The sequence below is a fragment of the Apteryx mantelli genome, chromosome 1 (genome assembly GCF_036417845.1).
Source record: "Apteryx mantelli isolate bAptMan1 chromosome 1, bAptMan1.hap1, whole genome shotgun sequence".
Taxonomy (NCBI): Eukaryota; Metazoa; Chordata; class Aves; order Apterygiformes; family Apterygidae; genus Apteryx; species Apteryx mantelli.
In genome coordinates, this window is record NC_089978.1 from 67755843 (window position 1) to 67770217 (window position 14375).

The following is a 14375-nucleotide window of genomic DNA, read 5'->3' on the forward strand; positions in this document are numbered from 1 at the left end:
TCCTTAAAGATTTTAAGGATGACTTGCGACAGGTGACAGATGTCCCATCCTATTGCCTTTGAATTTGCGTGAGATAAAGCTTGGCATAACTAAACTGGGTTTAGATAAAAGGGAGGGAAGAAGACAATTCACCTAAATCATCCCTTTTCAAACAGTAGCTGAACAGATTGTGAAAAGCTGAAGGAGGATTTCCAACGCTTGCATCAGATAGGCCTCTTCTGTACTTAGGCTGATCTCCTACAGCCCTTTCTTTCACACTCACTTTAACGAATGCACTTACATATTTGCTGCAGTTTAAATGCTATCCAGAGCACACCTGAAAATAGTCCAGGTATGTGTGTGCATAAATTAACAAGGTTATAATCACAAATTTATAGCAAATGTTTAAGACAGCTCGTCTATATCTAGGGGAATATCAGGGTTGTATAGCTCACATGCTGTACCTTTGCCTGTACAGCCAACATTTTTACCTATTGCAGGTAAACATAACCATATAGCCTTTGTTAAAGCCATGTCAAACATGTACCAGCTTTCCTTTTCCCTCAGTTCCTGTCTTCTCAAAAAACAGGGCAAAAATTACTGAATTAATGACTTGGGGTTTTGTAGAGCTCTAAAGCATTTTATTCAAACCCTTGCATAAAGACAAAATTATCAGATTTCCTCATAGGAAATTTTACACAACATGTATTTATTGCAGAGTACTCCATAACAAACTATTTTTATAGCATTTCTGTGAAGATCAGCATTACCTCCTTTTCACAGAGCACAAACAAAACATACAAAACATCTTTAAGCTGGGGGTCTGGTTCTTTTTGTGCATTAGAACTGATTTTTCAGAAGACTTTAGCACTCTGTATAGAACTTTCCAGAAACCATAGAGCCTCCTGGATCACAGTTTCATCTGTTGTATGGCAACATGGTTGTCTACCATATCAACTCCTTTCTAAATTAATGAAGTTGCCTCTTAACACTGGTCATCTTTTTCCCTCCCCTTCCTGCTCTGGAAGGCTGCTCCAGAACCACACTGTTCTCATGGTTAAAAAAACCTTCTTCCAACTTCCAGGCTAAAGTGATTCATTGCTCATATATACACATCTGTTCTCATGCCAGTATTGTCTGTTAGCTGGATTACCTCTTTCCTTCTCCCACATGGATATTCATTCTCCTGTGCACTGCTAGCTTCTTGCAGCCTTTACTTTGTGAGGCTAAATAAGCCAAATAGCGTAGTCTTTTCTAAGACAGAGGGCTTTTATCTCACTTGACCTTTCTCTGTACCGATTAAAGTGTGAATTAATCACCTTTAGCTTAGGTAACTAGACCTATATATGCAGCTTTCCAGAGGAAGTTTCACCAACATTTCAAAGAGTTTAATGCCACTGTACATTTGCCTTTTTTGCAACTGACTCACCTCAGCGGCTCAGTATCGCCCTGTGAGCAACCAGCACTACTGAGCCAGGCAAAGCCTCACGCTGACTTTTGCTGCAGCAGTTCTGCAAGCCTGACTCCAGCATACCAGAAGCGTCACTCAGCTTCTGGCAGCCTAACACTTACTTGGCCTCTTCAGCAAAGCTAATGTATTTGCCTAACATCTCACAGATAGTCTGGAGCCAGGGACTGAGTCCAGTTCTCTCCAACAGCTTTTGAATAACTCAGCCATGAGACGCTGCCCCCATCCTTTCTCCTCCTTCGCTCCCCTACCTCATTCCTGCGCACTTTCTAACTTCAGCCACATACTGCCAGACTCACTGCATAATCTGTTCCCCCCACCCAAACAGGTCTACCTTCTGCAGTGACCAAGTGCTGCAGATGGAATAAAAACCCCTACCTATAATATATGACTCTCAAGAAGTACGAAATGGGAGGCAGCACTTTTCCTTCAGTACTTGGCTTTGCAACACAGACATTTAACATCTCTGTAAGCATGTGCATGTAACAAGAGGCTTCCTGAGTGTATGTACTGAAAACAATAGCTGTCAGCGATACGTCCATGAGTCACTGCTAGAACTGGAACTTTTCAATCTAACACGCAAACATCTGTCACTTGAACCAAGGACGCAAACAAGGACCTCCTCCAGATCCGTCTGTTCTGTCTGCTGATATTAATACCACTGCAGGAAGGATCACAAACACACTCCCAAATGCACCTTAGGCAAAGTCAGCCTGATGAGACAACTCTCTTGCATCATCTCTTTTACTCACAAGCAGAGCTTGAGTTCAGTGTTTGCAGATGGGGGAAAAAAAGAGAAGTAGAATCTGACACTGCTGCCTGTGCCTCCCACCCGTGACGCTGCTAGAAGAACTGCAGGGCAGTTAACAGATTCCCTGCGTTGGGAGGAAGAGAGGAGCCTGGTCTGCAGAAGGGATGGGCTTCTATGGGCCAAGTAACCAACAGAGGAAGATAAGTTGCCATTGCTATGTGGATCAGCACTGTACAGCAGGGATTGTATCATAGCCAGTTGTCTTCAGAGCCATTTTAGCAGAGAAGCAGGAAAACTCAGCTCTTTAAAGAGCTATCCATTTCTCCTCTACAGTTTGGATTCAGCCTCAGCCTGCTGTCCCTCCCCCTGAGGTGTCTCCCTCCATCTCACCTGAACAGTGGCACTGGGGCAATTCCCAGCTCCTCACTGCAGCTCAGCTCTTGGTCCCTACTTCTCCTCCCTGCTTGCTCTCTTTCATCTCTGCTTCTCTTCCTCCCCTCCCAAAGACTCCTAGTTGCCATTTCCACTTAAACCAGTCCCAGCTTCTGATTGTCACTTCTCATTGAATCCCAGTCCCTCATCCCTCTTGTGCATCTGCTCACCCAAGCCCTTTGCCAACAAACCCCTCTCTCTACAATTCAAAGGCAATTTCTTTCCCCTCCTTTCCCCCATCACCACTTGTTTACCCCATCCATCATCAGTGTCTCTTCCTTCTCACCTGTATTCCTTTCCATTATTAAGTACTGGAAGACCAAACACTGGATTCAAGAGTCTTCCTTAGAACTAGCAGTAGCAGGAAAAAAGGGGCTAGAGAAGAAAGTATCAGTGGGAACACACACTCCTTACTCAGCTCCAGTGCTGCAGCCCAAGCAGTAGTTACATGCCTTTGATTCCCACTGCCGTATGTACTATACCACACTGAGCTTTTCTATGGGAAAGAAAGAGGTTTGAGCAAGCTCGCTGAAGATAAAACCAATGCAGATTTTATTTGGTAAAAAATACAGATAGACACACATACCAAAGCCACTTTTACTGAGCACATGCTAACTATTTTTTTTAAACATTAATGTATTCAGCCAAATTAGAGTAGATGGCAACAGTGAAAACAAAACACACACATCCTTTACACAGAGGTCATTTCCCCTATCCAAATTGGAGTTCCTGTCCCCAAACACTGAAATGACAAATGATTTCATAGAAACATCTCCAAGAGTATTTTGAACATAGTCAAAGAACACCACATCCTAACCTTAGTTTCAAAAGAACATGTATTCTTTTGACTGAAGTTTCTGAAACAGAATTAAACTTTAAGCAGACACCCAACAGGAAAAGTTTCAACCTAAATGCAGTTAAGGTTTGGCAAGGTTAGACAATAAGAAACAGGGTCACAAATTTGGGAGTACCAGGGAAAGACCTGATTCCCATTTAGCGACACCAAGAAATGGTGCTGTAGACGATATAGGTCAGTAGCAGAGTTTAACACATCAGTGTTGGCAGCTAGAGTTTCCTGGGACTATATACCTAGACAAACTGTAAGTACTAAAAAGTTAATCAGCCTCCAGCTGGTTGCTCTGGAGCCAAGTCTGCCAGAGGTATGCCTCACCAACAAGCAGCAAGTCCCTCAGTCATGGAAAACCATCACATCAACAACTCTGGATTTAAAATTCTACCTACATAAATCACAGTCAAGAGAACATCAGTTGGGAGTCCATCCATTTCCCCTACCCCCCCCCCCCCCATAACCAGTACAGTCTTGAAAATTTCTACTACTGCCAACTTTGCTTTGACAGTCTTATTCTTCCTCTCTACAGCAGTAGGTGCATAGTCCGCAGTGCTGAATGGATTGCAGTGTGATTCTATTCTGAGAAATGACTCCTGAAATAACATGTACCATAATTACTGTCCCTCTGTTCCAAATACCATCACAGAGCTTGAGTGGCAATTCTTCATGTTCAAGAAAGGAACAATGTATTATCAGGCTTGCTGGCTCTGATAGCCTCGCAATAGCACAGTTCTCCACTGAAATTTCGTTTAGCTGCATTGCTGTAATAAACCCAGAAATTTTGCACTGATTTTTATAACTGGGTTTACTGAAAGTTGTGATATTGATTCCTGAAGAGAACTTAATGCAACAACTCAACTTTTCTTGGTACACTGATAGACTGATGAGGGGAAGGTTAAAAGTGACCAGTGTAATATGAAAGTTGTTAGATAAGTAACTTCACTACCATTTCAACACTTCTCAAAGGATACTGCAACTGGGACAGCTTTGCACTGTCAGGGGAAACAAATTTAAGTAAATACCTCCGAACAACTGAACCATTTCTTTTGCATCTGCAGTATATGAATATGTACCATGAATATCTACAAGGATTCTATCAATAGTGTTCTAAGAAGTACCAAAGCAAGTAATATAGGGCTAAGTATTTTTTTTTACTTTGGACTTTCAGCATTTCTTGCAGATATGTCATTAAAGTTATTTCCAAAAATCAACAATTTAAATACAGACATAATGATTGTGAGACAGCAGTTAACAATTCCAGCTTGGAAATATCACATTTGGAACACAGCATTTTACTTACAGTTATAGTACTAAAGTTTCTAACTCCCTTAAAGCAAATGCATGAGGATAAAAAATTAAGTTAAAACAGATGATAGGAGTAAGTCTTGTAAGCATTTGCAGGTTTTGTTCCCATTTCCCATTAGGATTTTTTAATATATTAAAGTTATTAATTCATTATATGTAATGTAATACAAGGATATTTTTTCCAAATCTCAGCCTAAACTACTAAAACTCTGTGGCCCAGCACTGAACGATGACTCTAAGCCCGCCAAGTTCAGCTCAGCTATAAAACGTGTTTATTGTTGCCTTGCTCATCATGCCACCCCTTATTCTAAAAGAACAAGGTACATTTGGTTTCACTACATCATTCACTAGAACTGAGACTTTATGTCAGAACTGAAGTAATTGACTGAGCCCAATAACCGTAAAAAAAGCTACTGATCCATCCATAATGCCCAGCTCCTCTCAAAATGCAGTTTAACCATACATTTTTTGTATCTAGCATTCAGCAGATTCTGCTTAGCTCAAAAGATCTCTTCCAATAAAACTCTACTGTGTTCATCCTAATTCAAACACATCTCTGTCTTCTCAGATAAGTATCAATACTGTCATTCGACATCACAGGGTTTTTTTTTTTTCCTTCTAGATATAAGTTACTAGGTCAATCTGGATACGCTGTAAACACTCTGAAAGATGATGCTTTCAAACACAATGTCTTGAAGAGGAAAGTAAAATGCATTTGTTTGCCAGCCTCAGGTGTCCTCCTAAGATAGGGACTTTTTAGAAAGTCATCCAGTGACTGAAGGGCACAAATCATGGTCAGATCCTACACATTCTCCGCTAGTTCTTACTTTTTCAGTTTTGTATACTCCCTTTTGATTGCTTTAAAGACTCTTTTAATAAGCTTCAGATGCCCTGAATACTACTGAAATTGTACTTGTGTTTTTGTACACTTTGCAAAACAGCCCTTTTCCCAGTATACAAAAGCTACAATAATAACACAGGTCTTAGAAGAACAGCTTGGGGTGAGAAAAATTTGATTTAATTGCCAATAAAGATAAATTGTGTTAGTGAATAACTTTAGCTGAGAAAAATACATCTTGATAATTAAGACCAAAGAAGAGAATGCCTCTATGTTAAACTCAGGAACTGTTTCAGAAAATACTAAATAGTTTACAATTACTGTTTTTTTTTCTAGCTATAAGCATCAGGTTAAGTTAGATGACAATACTTCTTTCTTTATCATGATAAACTGGCATAAGTGAAACTAAGTGTGTATTTCCAACATCTTTTAGTGAAAGATATTTGCAACCTGAACTAGCAAGATGAGATGCTCTGTCAAAGTAAAGCAAATGCCTAACAAATATTGCAGCTTACAAATCTGTAATTGCAACTTGTTAAAAAATATCAGCAAGATATACTGGCTTTTAGTCTCTCCCACCTGGCACAAGGAGTACTGCATCATCTTTTGGCATGCAATAAAATCTTATTTTCTTCCCAAGCCTCTCAGTTCAAGCCAGGCTGGCTATATTCCCAGAAGAGTTTTCCAAATTAGGTTACTGGGCACAGGTTATCAAGGTATGGATACAGATATTGTTCATCTAAACAAATACCATCATTAAATAACACTAGAACATCCAGAGACAAATGCTGCTCTCAGAGTGCCTATAACAGAATACAGACATATCCCTTAGATAATACAAGAGGTTTTATTATTACAAAATGAGCCCCTGTACTTTTCACTTCATGCAGAAACCTGAAGATGCAGAACTGTATAAAACATGCTACTGAGAAATTAAAAGATTTACTCAAAAACATTTTTATGACTATATTTTTCCTTGGATAACGACAGAAGCCTGTTTTGAGTGCTACTGTACTCTTGGTTGGGCGGGACAAAGAAGTGGAAGAACTAAAATAAATTAAGGTACATCCTAACTCACTGACTTTCCTTCCAGCTCAATATACAAAACATCAAAACCTACAATATAATTCAAATGTTTCTTCAAAAAGAATAGCATAAAAAATTTCTTTGAACTGTCTTTATTTCCAGCACTTTATATAAATATAGCTTTATTCTTGATGTTGGATTATCCTCAATTTGAAATTCATGTTCTCAATTTATATTTGAGGATTGCATATGAACATCCCTATAACCTTGCATACGCTTGTAGTGCTGTTCAAACGCTGTCAGACTGTAACATATTCAAAAGCAGTCTGGAAGAAATTAAAATACTGTGTCCCTAAATTACAATTATACCTCCTTTCCCCAAATTAAGAAAAAAGATACTTGCACATACATACACACATGCACACGCTTCTCATACAGGTTCCTGGGAGTCTGTGGAAAAAAAAGCCATTTTAAAATCCAAATGGAAACATCCTTTTTTTTTTTTTTTAAATGCACACTTTTATTTGGGAACTTTTATTTGCCAAGATAAATTAATCTTGGCCTTGTTAGAAAACATTTGCTTTTGTTCGTGTGCACAAGTTACCAGCTGAGAGGATGTTATTGTTCAGAAGGGATGTGACCAAGAGAATCCTGTGCACAGCACAATGTATCAGTCAGGAAGTTAGGAAAGAAAAGTGATTTTCTCATTCAGTTAAGAAAACAACATTGAAGAAAAACCACGTGTTCACTTTCCAGTTACAGTCATCTTTACAGATGTCCACAAGATGTCCCATGTGAACACCATCATGTAACTATACCTATATACAAAATCCTACTTTACAAAGGATTAAAGATTTCTTTTGAAAAGCAGATTTCTGAAACAAACATTTTCAAAACACTTAAGCAGACAAATGCTTACTCCATTCATATAACCATTTACTACAGTACTCTGAAAGATACATGGAATTGGAAATGGTTCCCCTTTCCTTGACTTGTGCCCCCCCCCATATTAGCAGTACTGTTCTATAATCCATATAGAGAAAGATTATCTCCAGCAGAGTCACTAGGTTATTAGGTTAGTCAGAATGGAAGCAGAGTCCTTCTAAGTGGAAGACATCTTTCTGTGGTAAATGTAAGATCTGTCAGTTAAGCCCTGCATTTACATTCTGCAATGAATTTTACAGAGGCTGTTTACAAGCGTTTTAATAAAATTACAACAGAACTGAATGTGTTTTAGTGCTCTAGAAAAGGTTATCCTCTTACATTAATACCTTTCAAGTCTTCTAATTCTTTACTTAGACTCTTTCATTTGGGGGGATTTTTTTTTTATTTAATACAATTTTTTAAGAATACTTACACTTTGCATATAGTCACAGTTTCATACTAACTAGACTTCAGAATTTGCTAGTGTCCCCAACGTTTCTAGAGCTCTTAAAAAAACAATCCCTGGAGTCTTTGAGAACCTTTCAACAAGCATTTCAGCACAAGGTGAATATATTCCCTCTGACATAAAACAGGTATTTAAATCTTACTGCCCATGACAAATTGGGGGGAGGAGGAAAAAGCAAACAACAAGAATTAGGAGTTTTGAAACTTACAGTGCTACTTGTACCCAGGGGAAAGGAGAAGGTTAGTTTTCTTTAACCGAGATTTCCAATTGAGAGTTACATCCTCCGGGAGCGATGCTGATCCAGTCCCGCAGAGCAAGTGAAGGCACCACACTCGGGCCGTTCAGAAGTAGGTTTGATAAGAGTCAGGATAATAAAAGCTAAGTCTCTCGTCCTGCCCTGCAGAACTGAAGGGAAGAGATGAGATTTAAACCGTTATCTCCCCGGGCCTCACCTCTTGCTTGGTGTCCGCGGGATGTCGCGCTCGTAGCGGTTTCCCTGTAGTTCCTCCTCCAAGCATTGGGCCATCCCTCGGTAAACGACCACGTTCAGCTCCGGGCGACCAGGCCGCTCTGCGGGCGCGAGGCCACCCGCCGTGAGGGACGCGCCCGCCGCCATTTCGCGGGGGGCGAGGCGGCGGGCCCCGGGGCCGGCCGCGCACTGGGACCGGGGACCGGGACCAGCGGGAAGGGCGTCGCCACCTTCCCCGGAGCCGGCTCTCAGCCTGCGGCAGCTTCTCCCCTCCGGCAGCAGGAAGGGCGATCGGCCGAGCGAGCGGGCGTGGGGAGGCGGCGGCCGTTGGGGCCGTTGCGGGCCGCTACCGGCCGTCGCCCCCGCTGAGCGGATAGGCGAGGAGGCTCATGGCCTCGCCGCAGGCCGCCTCCACCTGGCGCACCTGCTGGCGGCTGAGGCGCTCCCGCCAGGCGTGGATGGCCTCCCGCGCGTCGCGGGCAGAGATGAGGAAGGGCCGGTCGGAGGAGTAGGCTGCGCCGCGGGTCATGTTCACCACGAAGGCCTCCATAGCGGGCGGCACCGGCAGCCCGGCGAAGCGCAGGAGGCGGCGCAGCTGGGCGCGGGGCTCCTGCACCAGGTCCTCGTAGCGCAGCTGCGTGTAGCGGCGGCGGAGCCAGGCCGGGGCGCGGCGGGCCAGCAGCAGGTCGCGGAGCCAGGCCTGGCAGATCACCTCCAGGGCGCCGCTGAGGAAGAACTCGGCGCGGTGCTGCGGCCCCGGCCCGGGCCCCCGCCCGCCGCCCAGCAGCGCGGGCGGCAGGAGGTGCTGCCGCGGCGGCGCCCGCGGCTCGGCGCGGTGGCGGCTCCGCAGCACCTGGATGCTCTCCCGCAGCAGCGCCTGCTTGGCCTTGAGGCGGGAGTTGTGCACGGCGCGGGGGTCGCGGAAGAGCTGGACCACGCGCAGGTTGAGGCCGGGCTCCCGCAGCAGCGGCAGCAGCGCGCCCAGCTCCAGCAGCCGCACGTCCTTGATGACCACCACGGGGTACTTGCGGCACTCGGCCTCCAGCTCCCGCAGCGCCCGCGGCGGGCACCGCTCCTCGCAGGCGGCGCCGTCGATGAGGCCGATCTCCTGGCGCGGCCGCGGCGCCGCGGGGCACAGCGGCGCCGAGCAGATCACCTTGTTGGTGCGCCAGCCGAAGATGCCGGCCGTGGTGAGGTTGCCGCCGCCGCCGGGCGGCGCGGGGCCCAGCGGGTCGCGAGGGCCGGGCGGCGCGGCGTAGAGGCGCAGCACGGAGAAGTCGCAGCGGAACAGGGCGCGCACCATGTCGCGGAGGGCGCCCTGCAGGCTCAGCGCGTCGCCCGGGTACAGCGCCTGCCACAGGTGCCACATGGGCTCGTACAGGTAGAAGACGTCGGGGTGCTGGTTGAACAGCTCCCCCAGGAAGGACGAGCCCGTGCGCCAGGTGGCGTGCAGGTAGATGTGCCGCTTCCTCGCCGCCGCCCCGCTGCCGTTCCCCGCCGCCCCGGCCGCGCCTCCGCCGTCCTCCTCCTCCGGCTCCGGCGGCGGCCGCTGCTCCCAGCCCCACTCGCTCAGCGCCTCCTCCAGGCTGGGGCAGCGGCGCAGCAGCGGCTCCTCGTCCGCACGCCCCCTCCTGGCCCCGTAGTCCAACACGTAGGGCACCAGGAGCAGCAGCAGCAGCGTGTACAGCACCAGCACCGCGGCGAAGCGGCGGTGCTGCCCCCGCCACCGCCGCCGGCCCTTCATCGCGCCGCCGCGCCGGCTTCCGGAGAGCGGGGCGGCCCTGCCCCGCCGGGGCTCCGCCGGCCCTGCCCCAGCCGCGGCGCCCGCCGCTCCGGCTGCCGGAGGGAGGCTCCTCGCCCGCTTGCAAAGAGGCAAAGTTGGAGGCGGCGGCGGCGGGGAGGGGGTGGCTCCGGGCGGGCCTCCCCGCCGGGGAGCACGCCCACGGGCACGCCGGCGAGGCGCCGCGGCCGCCGCCCGCCCGTCCTGCCTCCCTCTCTCGTCGCTGCCGCCTCACGGCGCGACGCGGAAGCAGCCGCGGCCGCACCTGCCCCCGCCGCCGCCTCCCGGCCGGCGGGGCGAGAGGAGGCGAGGCGAAGCTGCTGCCCCCTGCCGCCGCGCACCTCAGAAATCACCGAGGCCTGGGTTTAAAAAAGGCGGGGGGGGGGAGCTCTGCTTTTCCTCCCCCCGCCCGCGCTCCTTCCCCCGGTTAAGAGGCGCCTCGACGAGAGACGCCTCAGCCGGGAGGTGCTGGAGAAAAAGCTGGCGGGTCCGGCCAGCCCCGAAAGGTGCGCGCTGGAGAGCTGTTTTCGTGGCATGTCCCCGTATCAGTGACTAGGTAATATTTCAAATAAGTCCTTTATTAATATTTAGAAAATTCTGTGCCTTTCTTCCCGTGTGTTACGTTCCTACTTTTGTACGCTCCTTTAAGATAAATACATGTGCAATATGGGTAAATAGATGTGCACTTCCCACAACACCACAAAGGCGATATTTTAGCCAGAACAGCTACAGAAAAGTTGAGGTTGAAAAGGCTCCGGGGGAGGCGTGTTTGGTTCCGTTACCTTCTAAACCTCCAGAGAAAGAACACGCTACAAAATGAAAAGAGGTGTAAATGTATTTTGGGGACACAAAATTGGGTATATGGCAGCTAGTAAAATCTGCAGTGGGTGTCAGAAATACTGCAGTTCAGTGCTGTAGAGAGCTGAGGGACGTCTGAGCCAAGCTCTTGTTCCTGTTTGCATGTGACTGGATAGGGACATCTTTGTCTGTGATTCATTGCTCCAATTTATGTCACTAAAGGATTCCTGTCTGTCTGAGATAGTCACTTACACTCTCTTTACAGTTTGTGGGAAGAAACAGGTACGCACAGAAGGACGTCTAACCTTTCATGGATATCTGATCGCCTTCAGATAACCCTTCTCTTGATTAACTGTAATAGGGAGCATAATGCTACCTGCTCAGACACAGGCTTCTGTTTTTCAGACATTAAATTCATCTCCTCCTCTGAGATAGAGAGTCAGACAAAAAGGTTAACCTCAGGTATTTAAATTCAAATATAGAGCCTCAAAATCTCAAGCCTGGCTCCCACCTGGCTGTGCAAGATGCTCACAATAGCAGATGGATCATGAGCCCATGTTCCCAGTTAAGGCATCCACCAGGCAAGGAGGTGATGTCCCTGTCCTGCTGACCATGTAGCCGGGGCTGGTGAGCATCCTAACCATTAGGCAAGGCAATGGATAGCATCCTCTTTAGAAGATGATGAGTATCTAAATACACTGTGCAGACTGAAATTCGACAAGGATAACAGAGTTCTCAGTTTCCCTCAGTCTGTGATATTCTCACTTCCAGAATAGTCTATGCAGTATATATTCACCTGTGTAAGGCCCGTGATACAGCATTAGTCACCAACATCACGCATAATAGATAGCAGAAATGATCCATGAGTTATATAGGTTCTAAAAACGCTCTTTCTGTAGTATAAATATATAGATACAGCATCTGTAATTGCTATGCATTTTTCTGTCTGATTGTATAGGTATTAAATAACAATAAAAGACAATACAAAAAACAATTATCCCATTTCAAATGTATTGAGTAACATATGAAGAACACAGAACAATTTGAGAGAAAAAGCATGTTTCTGTTCTGTCCAGGTGGTGAGCCAGCAGTCTGCTTTCTAAAACTTTACTTGACCTGTGTTAAGTAAGTGTTAAAGACTTGGCTTCCTGCAGTTTATGGCGTGCTGAGTGAGTAGATGGTGCCAAACAAGACTTCTACACTCCTCAACAGAAGAATGTAAAAATGATGGCATCTGAGGGGAAGTTCTGCCCCAACATATGTTTCTGTTTATATTCATTGTCACTTTGATTTTTTTAAGCAGTAAGATAAAACAATGCAAGTCTCAACTCTGACTTTGTTAAGGCCAGGAAGTCATCGAGATCACTATACCCTCAATCGACTAAAGAAGGACTACAGGATTAAAAACATACCTGCCAAAACCAGGTCACAGACCTGCCGAAGCACCTTGACCTATACAAACAAGATGTGTATATCTAGCATTCTGAAAAGGTATCTGCAGTGTAGTTGACTTCTGTAGTATCAGGCAAAATAGTTATTTTGGAGGATGTGCCAACCTATATTTATCTAGATGGGATCCTGAGAAGTGCAGATGTGAATGGATTAATTTGAGCTGATGGGGTTTTCCCTTTGTAAGACAAGATAAAATAGTGAGTCATCAGTAGTATTAGTATTGTTGCTGACAAAGGAATCGCAGCAAAATACATGTGCAACTTAAATACTTATTTTTTTATTGGTTTCTATAATACATATTTGTCTAAAAACTCAGAACAAGCTCTTAAAACTGTCTAACTAAAGTAAAGCTGTCTTGAAAAAAAAAGAAACATTTTGCAAAATAAGATGGCCTGCCAGACAAAACGGGAAACCATAGGAATAAAAATACACATTACGCTGATTTTTTTTTCAGACAATAAAACTACAGACTTCTGTGGCAACTGTTCTGGAAAAAGTAAAAGACACAAATTACTTTACCACAGGCTACATTTTTACTAATATAAAAACATAGGAAGGTTTTAAAAGATTATCACACCAGGAAAGAGTCACAATAAAAATTTTGTGTTGCGCCTTCATATCAGTTACTCTGTTGAAGCAGGATTAGCTTCCAAGTATCCTTTTAACATTTACTTTGGTTGTTTTGGGTTTGGTTCTTTTTTTTTGGGGGGGGGAGTGCGGAGGGAGTACAAAATCCCAGCAGAGCTGGTATTCATTCTGGGAGTGATCAGGTACTTGAATCAGAATTGAAATCCCTCAGTTCCAGCCTTCACAAAGGGTCCTGGGAAGTATCAAATCTGAATGCTCATGAGTTGATTGCTAGTCTTAATATAGTTGAAGAGATCAGCTCTTGCTTTTCTTGTTTTTCAGTTCTGTGTTAATTTATGTCTTGAACACTAATAGTAGTGATAAGGGGGGTGAATTTCGCCTATTTGAGCTTTTTCTATGAATCATAAAGACATTATTTACATATACAGATGATCCTCTGCATTTAATTCCAGGAACATGATAATTCAGTCCATGAGCGCGCCAGTCAGATTTTTCTTCATTCATATGCTAAGCAACCTGGCTGTTTGGCATCTAGCTTGTGTCATTTCTTGGTGATAATTCTGTGCTTTCTATTATTTTATGAAGAAAAAAAAGCCATTATTTTAGATAGTATATTTTATTAGCTATATAAATTTTAGATATATTTATGTTCTGCATAGTTTAGTGTAGCAATACTTCCATTCTAGTTTCCAATTTGTTACCAAAAGTACTGGCTGTTTTTAATCTAACATAACATTGGCTTCCTGTGTATTATCTCTCTAACTTAATTTTTGCTCTTCCATCTCCCTCAGCACTTATACTGACAACAACAGTGAATGTTGGAACACTGCTTTTGAGCATCAGAATCATTTTTATCTTCTCAGCAGATGTTTTAAAATAGAAATAGTTGCCTCTCTACCTATTCATCTTCAGTATGCAAGTATGCTCTTGTCATTTTCAAAGGGTACTCAGTGATTAAAAATAACTTGATTAGCTGATAAAACTGGTATGTTTTACACAAGGAGTGTTGCCCTCAAACATCCTGGCTGTTAATAAGCTCTGTGCTTGCATGTTTGTCATTTAGAGATTTAAGCCAGAAGGAAGTCCGTGGTTAATGACAGCTTGAAATCTTAAAGAAGCCTTGTAACAAACCAAGACAATTTGTCTTTATGTAATTCTCTTTGGGTTTTTGAAGTTGCTTTGTCATCAGATGTTTCCACGTGTGCGAAACCACATCTCACACGTGAGATCAGCCTTGATAGCTCTTTTA

General features: G+C 44.9%; 1 protein-coding gene across 5 annotated transcripts in view; it reads right to left on the reverse strand.

Moving 5' to 3' along the window:
* The window catches only part of CHST7 (carbohydrate sulfotransferase 7), a 132138-nt gene extending 121822 nt beyond the window's left edge, over positions 1-10316 (reverse strand). For 4 of the 5 annotated variants that reach the window (XM_067294099.1, XM_067294093.1, XM_067294107.1 and 1 more), the window contains exon 1: positions 8248-10316. In XM_067294099.1, coding sequence (XP_067150200.1) covers positions 8855-10252 — 1398 coding nt within the window. In that variant the 5' untranslated portion in view covers positions 10253-10316 and the 3' untranslated portion in view covers positions 8248-8854. Of the gene's footprint in view, positions 1-3159; positions 7100-8247 lie in introns of those variants that run through there. The other variant, XM_067294078.1, reaches the window with a different exon arrangement.
* Between the last annotated feature and the right edge of the window lie 4059 nt (positions 10317-14375).